Raw genomic sequence first — 16774 nt, forward strand, 5'->3', positions numbered from 1 at the left:
ACTTTGTGTTTTTTTGTAGCCATGGGGATTGTTGGGCTCTAGTTCGGGAACGTCTTATGGGGGCGTGGTAATTAAGGATGCTTAGGAATGTTTTATTAAAGTAGTCAACTTCGTCATCTAGTTTGAAATATTTTAGAGGTTGCCAGTTACAGTCTTGTAGGGATGAGCTGAATGAGAGAGGGTTAAAGTTAGTTTTTTTGCATATTTGACGGTAGATGATGGGTTTTGCTTTATAAAGGTGCTTTCTTAGTAAGAAGGTTGGGGAGTGATCACTCAGGCTATCAGATAAGCAGCCTGCTGTATATGACTGGGGGCTCTTATTGACTAGTATCCAATCAAGGGTAGTGTTTTTGTTGGAGTTATTTATCCTAGTAGGTGACTGGACTAGTTGGGTGAAGCCATGAAGATTTACATGATGAGTTGGGTGGTTGCTAGAGCAGGATTGCCAGTCAGTGTTGAAGTCTCCTAGAATTAAAGTTAGATCTGTGGAGGGGCCTCCTTTCTGTAGGGGAATTATGTGTGAGACTTTCCATAGTGTAGGAACATAACTTTCTGACAGAGATCTGTTAATAAAGAGTGATACGGGGTAGGCTAGAGCGTCAGCTGCAAGTTGAATGTATTCACCTGGGAGGTTGTCTGCTGCTAATCTGGTGGTTTTAAGTTTAGTTAGTAGTTGTTTTATTTTGGCGGTAGGAACAGGAGAGAAAGAGAAGCTAGTTGGGAGATTGTTAGTTCTAGTTGATGGTGTGGGTTTATGGGGGGTTGTGTTGTCTAGCTAGTGATAGTACGGTTTGTGTGAAGTAATTGTTGAAAGAGGTAGCAATATTTTCGGAGGAGTGAGTTAAGTTAGGAGTGGGTGTACTTACTTTACCTGGGTGGAGGATGGAGTTTATTGAGGACCAGAATTGGTTGGGGTTATGTTGGGAGGAGGTAAGGGCAGACTGGTAGTATTGGATTTTGTCCTGTTTTATAAGATTTTTTGGTTCTATTGCGTAGTTATAGGAATTTTTGCCTAGTAGAGAGGATTTTGGTTTTGCACCAGTTGTCCCACACTTTATCCCTGTTTTTCATTTCAGACTTCGTGTTTTTTTGTAGCCATGGGGATTGTTGGGCTCTAGTTCGGGAACGTCTTATGGGAGCGTGGTAATTAAGGATGCTTAGGAATGTTTTATTAAAGTAGTCAACTTCGTCATCTAGTTTGAGATATTTTAGAGGTTGCCAGTTACAGTCCTTTAGGGATGAGCTGAATGAGAGAGGGTTAAAGTTAGTTTTTTTGCATATTTGATGGTAGATTACGGGGTTTGCTTTATAAAGGTGCTTTCTTAGTAAGAAGGTTGGGGAGTGATCACTGAGGCTATCAGATAAGCAGCCTGCTATATATGACTGGGGGCTCTTATTGACTAGTATCCAATCAAGGGTAGTGTTTTTGTTGGAGTTATTTATCCTAGTAGGTGACTGGACTAGTTAGGTGAAGGCATGAAGATTTACATGATGAGTTGGGTGGTTGCTAGAGCAGGATGGCCAGTCAGTGTTGAAGTCTCCTAGAATTAAAGTTTCTTGGGGTAGGTGGTGGGTAGTCCTGCTGAGGAGGTTTTCAGTGGAGGGATGTTGTGGCCAGGTGGGAAGTAGCAACCTATTATGTTTAGGGTTTTATTTTGGTTTATTTTAAGGTTGGTATATATTATTTCTTCCTTACCTATTTGAGGTGCTGTTAACTTTAAGATCTGGATCTCTAGATGCTGCTTACATATTATAGCTATACCACCTCATTTTTTTGTTTAGTCAGTCTACTCGTAGTATAGTGTAACCAGTAGGGAGGATTTGCTCATTAGTAATGTGTGGTTTTGACCATGTTTCTGTAAGGATCACTACATCAGGGGAGTAGAAGTCTATGGTGGCATGGAATTCATGCACCTTGTTGCATATACTTCTAATATTTAGACTTATCAGAAGGAGGTCAGTTGGCTTTCTATTGGCTGTGATTTGGGAGATGTGGTTTGTAGTCTGATTATGGGGGGGAGGGTTGGAGGTAGAGGGACCAGGATTAGGATGGATGTCTCCACTGAGAGCTAGGTTGGATATGGATGAGATTATTAGTTTTATCAATTTCTGTATATGCTTGCTTATAAGGAAAGTTTTTTGATTGTGTTATGTGGGCAATAGGTATGGTGGTAGGGTTATGTTAGGTTGTGGGGGTGTTTTTAGTTTAGGTATTGTGGTCTGTAGTCTATATAGAGGGTGTATTGGAAAGGTTGTTGACCTCATGAGAGAGAGTAGTAGAGTATAGGTGTGATATGAGTGGTGGTGTGTGTGGTGGTACAGTGGTAGTGGTTGAGTGCAGGAATGGTGGAGGTTTGGTAAGATGTGATGTATGCAAGGAATGTGCATGCAGTGAGTATAGGTGTGGTGTGCTTGTACATATTAGCTGAGTAGGAGGGATAGTAGTGAGAAGTTGTAGGAGGAAGTATAGGTGTGGTGATGTTATAGGTTGAAGGGTGGGAGGGGTTACTGTTTGTAATAAAAGTAGGACCACTGGGGGTGGGTGGGAATTGGGGGAAGGGAGGGGAGCGTAGCGGGCAACAGATGAAGGAAGACTTATCAGTAGGTTTATATGTTATAATGAAAAGGGCTGGCCCTAATTAGGCTGCAATTGTTCTTGTGGGGAGGGGGAGGATCAGAATAGACCAGAAAAGTGGTGGCTAGCAATAGCATGATGAAAAGGTCTGGCCCTGATTTTACAGATATGCAAGTCTACAGAAACAATAAGAAAAGGCAGTAGGTACTCTGACTTGCTTGTTTTGCATACCCGTCTTATTGAAATAAAATAAGCCAATTTTACCAAGGAGTTACATGATGGGTTGGGTGGAAATTAGAAAGACAAGAATTTATAAGAGAAAAGGTTTAGTAGAAGGAGAAAAACAGCAGAGCATACAAATAGTACAGCATCTAAAGACAGATTGCAGTTAGAAGTACAGAATGGGGGGGGGGGCAGCTAATGTTCTGAAAACAATAAGAAACTCAGTAGGTACTTTGGACTTGCTTGTTTTGCATACCTTTCTTTTGAAATAAAATAAACACTTGCAACCAGGAGTATGTGGGATTTAGAAAGACCACAAGTTATAGGAGAAAGAGTTTAGTAATACTAGAAAAACAGCAGGGCTTTCAAATAGTTGAAACAGCTTGCAAAGGGAGACTGCTGTTAGGAAGTACAGTATGGGGAGGGGCAAACTAATGTCTGTGATGGAGTGCTTTACTTAAAAACAGAAATTAAACAAGGGCTAGCAATTAATTTTGTCTGGAGGATAAAACATACTTTTTGTATATTTTGAAAATAACACTCATTGCAAGGTTGCCTGGTTCTGTTAAAGAGCACTGCAGGCCAATAGATCAAACTTGGCTTGGTGGGGATCCAGGGAAAGTAGAATTAAAAGGAGAAGCTGGGAAGAAAAATAATCAATATTAATACAAAATACAGCAACTGTTAAGAAAAAAAAGCTGATAACAGAGGAGTGGAAAGAAAAGAAAAACTAGGTAATCTATACACAGATAAATACCTCAGTTTGTGATAATTTGAAAATTAAGACAAGTTGTCAGTTATCACAGTCAACAGATTAATGCAGTTGCAAATATATAGGAATACTGATACCAATTAAATGGTATAACACATTCTAAACCAATAGGTGAGGAAATGTACACACTAATAACTAGGCATTTCTAAAAAAGTGCAATAAAATGAGCAGCAAAGAAATAATATTCTAACAATAAATGCTCTATATTAGTAAAGCTCTAACAAGTCTATACTCTACAGTATCTGAGCCTACTAATCTATCCGTGTCATGCTTCAATGCTTCCCCTTTTTACAATTCTCCATTATGACATTAACAACAGATGAACCTTTGTTTTATATAACTATCTTTTGTTACCCTTTTGTTCTGTTGCCATGGTTGAGTTTTCTTCTAAATGACTGTAAATTCTGTCAGCATCAATTCCAGTATATAACTCATACATCGTCAGAAGACAAGTTATTGGTCTGTAGTTTTTAGGAGAGCTTGCAGGTTCACCCCTAAGGAGGAGCATAAATTTTCCTGTTAACCAGGTTGGTGTCTGTTTGAGTTATGCATATAATTAATTTTTACTCAGGGCTAAATCTTCATGTAAAGATGTTAATAGTTTTAGCCAGAAGTTAGGTACTGCATCTGGGCATGGGGTTTTCCAGTTAGGAGCTTTTCTTAATTTTGTTTGTTTCTCTGCTTATTACTTCATCCCATTTCATATCCTGTATGTTTGAACTTCTAACAGTTTATTTTACTTTTTCTGTTCTATTGCATTAGTTAACAAGGATCAAGCAAAACATTATCTAGTCACACAATTACTCTTATTTTTAGAAGCTGCTTAATGTATAATTTCTACTTCTAGAAGACTTGAGATTTTTCTTAATGTGTATGTTTCTTGTGTTTCGATATGGGATGGTAAATGAATTACACAAGTGTAGACAAAAAGATTATCAGGTGATTAGGAAGGGGTGTGAGTAGGGTGCAGTTGTAATCACATCTGTTGTCATCTACATCCACAAAAGTGAGACGGTGTGCTTTAACAGTTTGTTGGTAGCACCATTTAGATTTTACAGTCATATTTTTAATAGCAGCATAAAAATGGATTAACAGAGGTCTCAAAGCAAATTATTTTTAATAGGCTGCTTCTTAACTATCTTTAACAAAATCGCTAAAAAGAATGGAAACATTTTAGACACATTCCTATAGGGAGATGGCAGCTGGCCTAGCAGAGGGTTACAGACTTTTTGAATGACTTAGGAACAAGTGCTTGGATAAATGAAGGACCCTCATGTAGACTCCTTTGTGGAAAAAGAAGACGACATCCAAACATCCAGTAATCATTCTTCATCTTGAGATTATACTTGTATGTAGAACCGTGAAACCTCACCAATGATATATTGCTGCTAGATCAAACTGCATAATATGAAGATACTACCTATTCTGTAATACTTTGGTATAAAATTGCTAAGTTATAACTTGTCAACTTTTAGAAAGTCAATATCTTCATGTCTGTAAACCAGATTGTAATTTGATGTTTGTAAAATGTACAGTGTGAAGCTCAGGAATAATTTGATGTGGCACTTCTACTGAAGCAGCATAAAAGCTTACAGAAATAAATTAAACATTTGTTGTGTGTACTACCCAAGCTATGTATGGCAGAAGCATTCAGGCTGCTGGGCCTGATACCCCCTTCCCCCTCAAAGTGTGCATTGGAAAATGCAAAGTATTTCTGCTCATAGCATGCAATTGAAACTGTATTTGAAAGCAAACTTCAGTTACCGGAAATGAGCTGTGGATTCTCCTGAGACTGCTTTACTTAGTGAGGAATAGTTTGCATTACTTCTGAAGCACAGTTTATAGCAACATTAAATGCAGTAACAGTCACCTTTGTGAATGGGGTTGCTAACCAAGATAGAAATGGCTAAGATGTTGTTAATGCATACACTGTCTTTTAACTAAGAAAGGACCTTATTTTTGGAATGATAAATTATAAGACGTCTCTAAGGTGTAGTCCCAAATTGGAAGCTACCTTAGTACAAAGATTCCATCAGTAATAGATTCTAACACTACAGTTAGATGTGAACAGGATTGAAACCAGTATCAGTGCAATAGAAGTAAATTACACAAGCAGTAATGCCCAACAGGGTGTGTTTTACTGTGTAAGTAACGCCCGCCTAGGGGTGTTATGAGGCCCTACTTCGCAGGCAGAGGGGCTTCTGCACCCCTGCAAGGATGTTATTTACACAGTAATACACTTTTCTTTCTTTTTTTTTGTTTCTTTTAAGCACTACTTAGCGAGTATAATGTAATGGCTCAATCAATCTCACTTTTCTGTTTTTTTTGTTACACTCAGTAAACAGCAAAAGTGCTGCTTAGCAATGGTGACTGTTAGCTTTCTTTCAGTCCAAGCTCCAATGCAGCTTAATATGCTGCCGTGCTGCTTAGCAATGGTGACTGTTAGCTTTCTTTCAGTCCAAGCTCCAATGCAGCTTAATATGCTGCCGTGCTGCTTAGCAATGGTGACTGTTAGCTTTCTTTCAGTCCAAGCTCCAATGCAGCTTAATATGCTGCCGTGAAGTGGCGGACTCATTTTTCAATGGGAATTGCCTGTACATTAACACCCTGCTGGAAAACAGTCATTGTCCCATCAGAGTGACTGTGTACAAGTCACCCAAGCTCTAAAGTAGGTTATCAGGAGGAAGGTAACACTGCCTGAAACAGTTGTGTTAACAGGAGCAGAGAGGATGGGACTGTAAATAAGAAAAAGATGTTTTTCACAAGGTTTTAGACAAAGTGCTTCATAATGGGTAAGTAAACAAATGAGATAATATCAGGACAAGTCTAAATGCAGCATCCTATGTTGAACTTTTACAGGCCAACTAGATGAATGAAGTTGAAAGTGGCAACCAAGAAATACAACAGCTGTGACACTGAGCAGGTGTGACAAATTCCTAAAGAAAGCCTTACTTTGAAGAAGTAATGTATTAGGACATATATATTGATCATGTAATAAATTGCTTATAGGAAAATAGCTTAGTCCAAGTTATATCTTGTGAAGAAAGCTTCTAATTTAAGGCTACAGCTTCAAAAAACTAAATTACTGAATTAAGAATATTGTTAAATATATGTAGTGTAGGAACTCTGTTCCTGTTATAAATGAAGTAATGGAACTTTGTTCCTTTGCATATCTATTCACTTTCATCACTGCATACAGAGTAATAACTGGAGCTCATTTTTATGACAGGATAATTAAGTTGGATACTACTAAATTTCATATGTCGATTTATTCTTTTTTGGCAGCTCAGTACAAATAAAAACAACTGGGAAAAATAAGGAACAAATACACAACTCTTGGAGAAAAGGCAGTAAAAACTAAACTCTAAACTGGAGTGGGACATCATACTGGATTATCTGAAAATGGTGTAGGTTATTGAATGCATACACAGTGTGCTTGACTGTGAGAAAAAAATAAATTACATTAGTTATATTCAGGAAGCTGGAGAGACCATGCATAGTGACTTCCATGTCAATACAATGGAGTTGCATCAGGGCAACAGAATTACACAGAGTCTGCCTCTAAAGTGGCATAAAGAGATGCAATGAAAACACGCCAGTGGGTATGGCAGATCCGTAAACAGTTTTTATACCATGAACACAATCCATGTAGTGCTGGCTTCTTGACTGTGTAAAAGAAACACATAGCAACTACTGACTATTCCAACTGTATTCTTCAGATGTAAAACTGGGTGAACAAATCCAATGAAAAAATTGCAACACCTCTGGTAAAATCCACAGCCTTTTATTTATAAATAGTTTAGCGCTTTTGTCCTTTTCACATCCAGGACTTCATCAGAACTAAAATATACCCACGCTAAACTATTTATGAGTAAAAGGCTGTGGATTTTATCAGTGGCATTGCCATTTTTTTTTTTTTGCTGGATTTTTTATCCAGTTTTTCATTTGAATTTTATCGTTGGAATAGATGGTGGTTGCATGGCTGTTCTGTGTTTCTTTTACATAGCCATGAAGTCAGCTCTATGTGAATTGTGTTTGTGGCATAAAAAGAAGGCATTTAGAGAAATAGTTTGTGCAACTGTGAGAAAACGAAACAGAAAAATGCAGCAGTGATTTAAATACCGCTAGAGAATCAAAGTCATAATGTATATTATTTCTTTAGAAAAGTCTGTCATCATAAGAGAGTACAGTTTGAAAACAGAGGAAGGATGGCTTAAGGGCAGTATACAGACTTTTCCACCCAAATAAAGGACAGCACAAATATGCAGTAGCCTCTTCCAATGATATGGTTTGGGGGTTCAGTAACACATGAGACAGAGCTGAGTAAAAGGAAGGGTGAGCATATGGGTTAACTTACAGGTAGAATTTATCATCAAGGTAGAAAACAATTAGGCAGTCATTGTATATTACTGGCCATGCATCTATTCTTTGTCAGACATACAGAACAAATATTTTGTTTCCTCATCATATTAGTAATAAAAGATGTTTAACTTAATTTTTTTTTTGTTTTGTTGTTTTTTTAGGGAAAAGCTACGATGAGAAAGTGGACATATTTTCATTCGGGATAGTGCTGTGTGAGGCAAGTCACTAAGTTATCCATTTTTAAGCACTGGTGTGTATCCATTTTAAACACTGTTGCATTTTGGCTGGAGTTTTTTTGTAAATGGGAGTAAACGTGCTGGTGCAACTAAATGAACAGTTGTTTGGTACAAAAAGCAATTTTTATTTTTTTGGGCATTTAACAGTATAATAACCAAACTTCATTTACAGTGCTATTGCAACACAAATTTTATGCTGAGGAGTGCTCTTCCTTTAGTTAATATTGCATGTCAGCTGTCCAGAATTTTACAGAATCCCCCTAATTTTACGCCATCCACTATAAATTTTTGATTTACTGGTCAATCTTTGTGGATTACAGTCAATTAACAATGACAGAAATTAGCGTTTCATATTTCTTGTTGTTCAAAAAGTGAATGTTGAGGCAAAATATGTTCTATTAACTTTTTAAGTGCATTACAGTAATATTTGGGCCTTTGCCCCCGCATGCATGTACTCACACAACTTTTGGCTTTTTCTAGATTTCTTGATCAAGACATGTGAATAATGCTAAAAGAAAATGCAGTTGTTAGGGTGATTCTGAATAAGTAAAAGGTAACTGTCCATGCCTGATGACTGCATTCAGAAGCTAAATGCAAACCTTTTGGGGCTAAATTATATCCCTCACTGATAGGCATACATTGAAGAATGGTCTTCTGTAGTGGGTATCCCTCCATTGTAAGTACCTTATAGAGAATAATGTTGAGTAAGCATTATATGCCCCAAATTTCCATCAAATACTAGAGCAGCCAAATGCCTTTCCTGTAGTTACAGCTGTCATTACTACATCTGGTCAGTTCATCATCACAGGAAATCAGTAATCTTTGTTCCTCTCAATAAAACCAGGCTCTAGGATCCATATTGTATACTGACTTGGTGTCCCACACATGCACAGAAACTTATCATTTATGCAGTTCTGGAAATGTCTTAAAACTTCAAAATATTTTAGTACTGGTTTGCTTAGTAAGGAATTAAGCTTCCCAACTAAATGCAGCAGTGAAGCTATATTCTGTATTTTGAAATAAGCATGACAGGTAAAAGTGCCAAGCACTAACATTGAAATGGCTTGTTAGAAGCCTTTCAAAGGGTAAACAAAAACACTTTGCATGTGTGTACACACATATGTGTGTGTGTAAATGCACATACACACACTCACAAGTAATATCTGTAGTACATGCATAGTATGTGTGCATGTAACTAACAAAATATAAAGGCAGGTTTCATTAAATCTCACAGCAAGACCGATTCAGTAAAACCTGACCCAATGGCTTTTTACATATGACTTAAAGGGGGCAAGTCCTGCTTTCCCCACTACTAGTGCTCAATGAGCTGGGCATCAGTGAACCAGACTGAACAATCTGACCTCCAGTCAAATCACCAGTGAGTCTGTGTGCATATATTTATACACATGCATACGTATATCGTTTTAGTCATATCACATATGCGCACACAAATGTGTGTGTGGAAGCGCACTTGTGTATATAAACTGTATATTTACACATAAATATATATATATATATATATATATATATATATATATATATATATATATATATATGTTTATATCAATTTTCTTTCGGCTTTTCCTGATTAGGGGTCTCCACAGCGGAACTCCGGTCCGCTAATGATTGGCAGTGAATTTTTACGGTGCTGAGTTGCCAGCCCAACCTTCAAAGAAGGCACACCCATTCACACACGCACCTATCTGCATGTCTTTAAATGTCATTCGACCACGGGGAGGGCATACAGAAGGTGCTGCAGCTGAGAATTGAACTATATATGTAAAAAATAAAATATCTTACTACATATGTACACACGTGTGCGCACACACAAACACACGTATATGTGTGTGTGTGCCTATAAACTTCGGAATTGTGTATCAAATAACCACGCAAAATTAACATCAGTGACAAAACAAATAAATGTGAACATTCCTTTGGCTGCATAGAGAATGTTAAGCAAACAGTGTGTTACTACAAGCAGCATTAAACAAACATACCAGTCACTGCAAGTTAAACAGTCTCAGTTCTTGCAGTAGCATAGCCCCACTCAGTCTAGGTTATGTAGTACAACAATGAAAGATAAAAGGGAGAAAAGAAGGAAGATTCCTAAAACAAAAAAAAAACTCTTACTCTGCCCACCAGCCCCAGGCCAATAACATATTACTACTATAGGAAATTAAAAAAAAAAGGGGGCAGAAAGGGCAGGCTTGCACCAAACACCCATGCCAAAAAGGCAAACCACTTCCAACACAGCCTGTAAACAACCTCTACTCATACTCCGCCTTCTTACCTCACTTCCTACCACCCCCACTGACAAGCAATACCCACATAACAACCTGATCCATAAGCTTAATTAAAGAAGCAAACCTTTCCTCCCAAGGCATTCATATATAAACAAATACATCTGCCTAGCAGACTTTCTCAGCTATGCCGCAGTTCCCCAGGATAGTACTTTGAAAGTTGCATTCTGTTACTGTAACAGATGACCAAGTATGGCTCCAACCTACCTTCTAGTACTTTCTGTAATGACAGCTAATTTTCATTATCATTAAAAATGGTCTAGAAAAAAATTAAATATGTATTATTTAATGAACCATAAAGTCAAAATATTTATTTTACTTATTTTGACTGGAAACCCTGGGCAAGAAAATGCTGTTGATTCAGTTCTTTTTTTTTTTTTTGAAAGAATTGTGTGACACAGGCTGCAGCCAAGTAATAGAGTAAAGAGTAAAGTATTTATTTATTCTGTTTGCCTTTTTTGGGGGGCATGGGGGTGTTATAAAAGTACTAAAGGTTTAGGTGGTTTAGGTTAATATAATGGGAAAAAAGGAGCTGATGCCCTGTCAACTTAAATGCACATTCTCCTGGGATTTTTAAAATTGGAATAAAACACTTTGTCATTTGGACACTGGCTTCATTATTCTAAGTGCTGGCCATTATTGGAAAAAAATGCTGCCACTATGCAAGTTCTGCATGCCTTCCTTTCACCCAGGATGTATTTTAGTGTTTCCCATCACTGTTCATACTGACTGTCTCTGTGTTTGAGTAGGATAATGGAGTATTTTGTGAGAGCTTGAGTGGCCTCATTTAGTACACCAGGGCATAATGACTGCTGAAATGTGAGCTGTAAGGGATAACATTTCTAATAATTTTCTACATTTCAGATCATTGGATTAGTGAATGCTGACCCAGATTACCTTCCCCGGACAATGGATTTTGGCCTCAATGTCCGAGGCTTCCTGGATAAATACTGTCCTCCTGAATGTCCAGTCTGGTTCTTCCCAATCGCTGTTCTTTGCTGTGATTTGGACCCTGAGAAAAGGTACAATTTCTTTAAAAATGCTGGTGCCTGTTGAGCAAATGGTGTGCTTTATTTTGAAACTTTATTGAGAACTACGATCTGCAAAAGACTGCTGTTTGTCTGGGACCCATTTGTGCATCACTGCCTTATTTATTTAAAAAGAAACTTGACAGGTGTTATGATAAACTGAATGTTTTTTTAAACAACTTCAGTATTCATGCTTTGCAAAATCAGGATATTTCAGTTATTAAACTTCTTTCTTCACAGTGTGGTCTCTGAAACAAGTTTAGGGCTTGCAAGTAGACAAGTCTCAGTAGTCAGATTACAGATAATGAGGCGTCGCAGTAGAAAAATGCTATTCCAAGGCTCAGAAGCACAGACAGTACAGTGGAATACATACATGGTAATTATTGATACCAGTATTAGGTGCTTTTCTAAGTCCATGGTGTATGGTCATTCAAGAGAGTATATGCTGTCTGGTAGCAGTGGGAGTGCTTTGGGGAATGACCTTCAGAATAAAGCATCTCCAGTGCTAAAAGGCACAACCTATTTAAAAATAAAATTATAGAAACTTGAGAGGTCTTTCTTTATACAGAATGCCCCTCTGTCCTCACTGCAGTCTGGCCAGCAGTCCTCATGGTCAGGTTGCAGTGTTTCTTAAGTTACCAGAATTTCCATGGCCACACGGTAGTGAGGAGAGGTAACAGATAATGTGTACAGGGAGAAATCATAACACGCTGATTTCCACACAGCATTGCTGTTGTTGTGTCTTTCGGCTATTCCCAGTTAGGGGTCGCCACAGTGGAACTCCGGTCCGCTAATGATTGGCAGCAGATTTTTACGTGCCGAGTTGCCGGCCCTGATGCACAACCTTCAACGAAGGTACGCCCATTCACGCATGTCTCCACACAGAAGACGCTCTAGTGGAGAATCGAATTGTGTTTTTGTTGATTCTTTTTTATTCATGGTTAAAACGTTGTTTCGAGCAGAGCCCGACCATTTTAATACGAGACAAATAAGCAGTTAGAGTCCAAAAAAAAATAGTCCAATGGCATGCACACTGGTGAAACTTTTCATCATCTGCATACTTCAGTAATTGTTTTCTGCTTTTGTTTGGAAAGGATCTTCAGAATGTTGGACTTTAGTGACCGTCTAAACATTTAAACTCTTGTAGAAAAACTCTAGCATTTTTTTTTCCAGTTTCTGGAGCAGGGAAATGCAGATAGATGAAGAAAGTACAGTTGTGTACACTTACCATAAACGTAGATGTTCAAGTGTATTCACTGTTGCAGTCATCACTTGGGGGTTATCCCTGCTGGATAGCCCTCGGCCAGCCCGAATACCAGAGTAAAGAGTATCCCTCCTGCATAGGCTCCAGGTCACTTGCGACTGATGTCAGGTTATCAGGGCTATAAAGGGATGCAGCCAACACCATTACATCAGTTTTTCTTGCCCCCCAACCTATAGGAGCCCTGCCCAGAAGGCCTGCGGAAGGCCAACCTGGGGTAAGTTAATAGGTATAATTAGATATGAAGGAAACAAAAAGGGGGAAGGAGGGAGGGAAACAGGACTGCAGCATTGAATACACTCGAACATCTACATTTATGGTAAGTGTACACAACTGTGCTATGTTCTTCATGTTTCACTGTTGCAGTCATCGTTTGTGGGAAGATTCCCAAAGCTGAAAAGTAGGGTGGAAGGGAAGGATTCTTAGAAAAGGCTTACATTGCTGTAAGTGGAAGCCGCTATGGCCTGCAGGACTGTTGAAGCAAAGCCTTCCCGGGATTTGGAGTAAAGAGGCAGTTGGTAGTGTTTTGTGAAGGTGTGAACAGCTGTCCAGGTGGCAGCTTCTAGAATATCCTTAGTGATGACGGCTCTAATGAAGGCAGTGGAGGTTGATGCTGCTCTAGTGGAATGGCTTAGGACAGAACTGGGAGGTATTTTCCCATGGGAGGAGTAGCAGAAATGGATGCAGTGTGCTATCTATTTATAAATGGTTTGCTTGGATATAGGTTTCCCCTCTGCCCCTGGGGCAAAGCTGACTAGCAGCTGGTCAGTCTTTCTGAAAGACTTGGCCCTATCCAGATAGTATCTAAGCTGTCTGTGCAGATCTAATGTATGTAGGATCCTGTCGCTCCTCTTTTTGGGTTTGAAAAGAAGGTAGAGAGATGGATCGCCTGATTAAGGGTCACGTCAGGTACCACCTTAGGCATGAATGAGGGATTGCTTCTAAGAGACACCTTGTCTGCATGGAAGATAATGAAAAGTGCAATGGCCATGAGGGCCTGCAGCTCCGAACCCCTCCTACCTGAGGTTATGGCCAGTAGGAAGGCAGTCTTCCAAGAGAGGTGCTTCATTTCTGCTGAAGCAGCTGTTTCAAAAGGAGGTAAAGTCAATTTTTCCAGTATATAGTTCAAGTCCCACACAGGAGTGGGTGGTCTTTTAGATGGTCTGATGAGTGATACCCCTCTAAAGAATTGCTTTACTAGGGAGTGGGAGAACATAGGCTGTTCTGCAGGGGAATGAGCAGAGATAGCGGAAGCAGGAATTTTGAGTATGATAATCCGTTTTGCACGAGCTCCACCAGGTAATCTAGAACCAAGGTGAGAGTGGCATGGGAGCTGCTTGTACCCTTAGCTTGGCACCAGGCAGTAAATCTTTTCCATTTTGTGGAGTAGGAGCTCCTGGTGCTGGTCTTCCAGGCCTCCTTAATGATATCCAGAACCTGCTTGTTCAAAAATGGCCTGATATCCGCCTCTGAGGTATAAGCCAAGCGGATAGGCTGAGTGTTTGAAGATATGGATGCAGTACCGACCCTTTTTCTTGGGTTAGCAGTTTTTCTGTGAGAGGCAGGCTCATGGGAAGCTCCTTGGCCAGACTGGGGAGCAAGGGGTACCAGTGTTGCCTGGGGCTGTTTGGGGCAATGAGGATAGCTCTTGGCCCTTCCTTCCTGATCTTTAGAAGTACACTGGGAATCATTGGCAAGGGAGGCAAGGTGTACACAAACATGTTGCCCTAATGGAAAGAGAGAACATCCACCTTCCAAGCTCGTGGGTGGAACTCCCTGGTGCAGAACGTGGTCAATTGTTTGTTTTGTATGGATGCAAAGAGGTCTACCTCTGGTGACCCCAGAGGTGCATGATTGTGAAGAAGGTTTCCTTTTGTAGCTGCCATTCGTGGGGGGTCCAGTACACTTCTGCTGAGATGGTCTGCTAGGGTGTTGTGCTCCCCTGGGATGTACTGGGCTATCAGATATAGCCCCAATAATGAGGCTGCCTGCCAGATTAGCATGGCTAGATGACAAAGGGCATAGGAGTGAGTTTCCCCCCTGCTTGTTGATGTACCACACGACCATGGTGTTGTCTGTTTTGATCAAGAGCACTCCTGGTCTGAAGTGGGCCTTGAAAGCTGTTATAGCCCTGTGCATCACCATCATTTCCTTTAGGATGATGCGGATGGCTAGATCCCTATGATCCCAGGTGCCCTGGGTGCACATGTCACCTAAGTGAGCCCCCCAGACCATGTCTGAGGTATCTGTGGTGATGGTCTGGTCTTGGGGAAGGGTGATAAATGGTAGACCCCTGTTCAGGGTACAGACTTCTGCCCCCCATAGGAGATCCCTCCTTAAGCAGGGAATCAGAGGTAGCTGTAGTTCCAGTAACTGAGAATGTTGGCACCATAGGTTTCTTAGGTACCATTGCATCTTTCTCATCTGTAGCCTGGCCAAGGGCAGGAACAGGATGCAGGATGCCATGTACCCTAGTGCTTGCAGGAACTACCTGGCTGTGAGGTGTGTCCTGTGAACTAACTGGGAAAAGTAGAGGGGGAGAAAGCTCTACTTTTCTGGAGAGAGGAAGGCTGTTTGGATGGATGTGTCCAGGAGAGCTCCCAAGAAGGTTATCTATCTTGTAGGCCTAAATTTGAGTTTTTCCTTGCTGATGGTAAATCCCAGAGAGGTTTGAAGGGCCTGGATAAAAGTGAGATCCTGCAGGAGTTTCTCCTTGCTGTTCACCTGGATGAGGCAGTCATCGAAATAGGGGTAAATCTGTATGTTCAGCTGTCTGCAAAAGGCAATGACAGGAGCCAGGCATTTGGTGAAGACTGTGGGAGCAGTAGATAAGCCAAAGGGCAGAGCAGAGAATTGAACGTGCTGTGAGTCTGCTCTGAAGCGTAGGAAACTCCTGCAGGATTCCCTTATGGGGATATGGAGGTAGGCATCTTTTAAATCTAGGGTCACTAGCCAAACATTTGGTGTTAGCAATGGCAAGAGTTTTTGGAGTGTTAGCATCTTGAATTTTGGCACCAGGAGAGACAGGTTTAATATGGATAGGTCTAGAATAGGGTGCCAGTTGTCCTCTTTTCTGGGTACTAGGAACAACCTTGAATAAAATCCTTTTCTCGCTTGTTCCTCTGGTACTGGCTCCACTGCTGCAGAGTTTTTGAATTTGGCAGAGGGCATCTGTCCTCTGATTGGCTGGTATATCTGGATAACCTGATAAATTTGGTCTCTCTTTAAAAGAGAATCTGTATCCTTGGGAAATTATTTTCAGGACCCACTGATCTGCTATGATGGTTTGCCACATGTCTAAGAATATGGATAACCTTCCTCCTAGTCTGGGGGTGGGGTGTGGGGGGCAGAAGGAAGAGGAGAAGTCATTATGAGTCTTTGGGGTAGGGAGTTGACTTAGAACTCCCTTGCCTAGGAGTGGTGGAAGTCCACTGTCTAGGCCTCTGCTGGCTTTGGTGCTGTTGCCTGGTGGGCCTATCTGTGAAGCTTTTTTTTTGCACAGTTTTGGTTTGGGCAGAAAAGGACCAGTGTTTGGTCGGAAAGTTCCTACTAAATCGGCAGGGGGGGTGGGGGGGTTGAACCTGTAGAAAGTATTTGATTGTCTGCATGGACTTGGCCTTATCCTCCATTTTCTTGATCGCCTCCTCTGCTTTAAGGCCGAACAATTGTTCCCTATCCACGGGGTGTCCAGAAGGTTTGATTTTATGTGATCAGGCAAAAGGTTGCTCTCTCAACCATGCATGTCTCCTGATGACTGATCCAGAAACAGCAGCCCTGCTAGAGGCTTCTAGAGCATCAAATCTGGAATGAAGGGAATGTTTTGCCACTTGAGAGCTGCAGCGTATCAGATCTCCTAGTTCTCTGCTAGTAGCACTGCCTGGTAAGGAGGAAATTTTCTGCTGTAATAATTCCAGCAAGTTCTGCTGATATTTTAGCATATGGAACTGGCAGTTGAGGGCTCTAAGTGCTAGGGTAGCTGAGGTGTATACTTTTTTGCCCCATTGGTCCAAGGCCCTGC

General features: G+C 40.4%; 1 protein-coding gene across 2 annotated transcripts in view; it reads left to right on the top strand.

The window, feature by feature from the left end:
- LIMK1 (LIM domain kinase 1) overlaps positions 1-16774 on the top strand; it is a 1196288-nt gene that overhangs the window by 1116589 nt on the left and 62925 nt on the right. For both annotated transcript variants that reach the window (XM_044054185.1, XM_044054186.1), the window contains 2 exons: positions 8093-8148; positions 11332-11489. In XM_044054185.1, the coding sequence (XP_043910120.1) occupies positions 8093-8148; positions 11332-11489 (214 nt within the window). The remainder of the gene's footprint in view (positions 1-8092; positions 8149-11331; positions 11490-16774) is intronic.

The sequence above is a fragment of the Protopterus annectens genome, chromosome 13.part0 (genome assembly GCF_019279795.1).
Source record: "Protopterus annectens isolate FY-2018-M chromosome 13.part0, PAN1.0, whole genome shotgun sequence".
Classification (NCBI taxonomy): Eukaryota; Metazoa; Chordata; order Ceratodontiformes; family Protopteridae; genus Protopterus; species Protopterus annectens.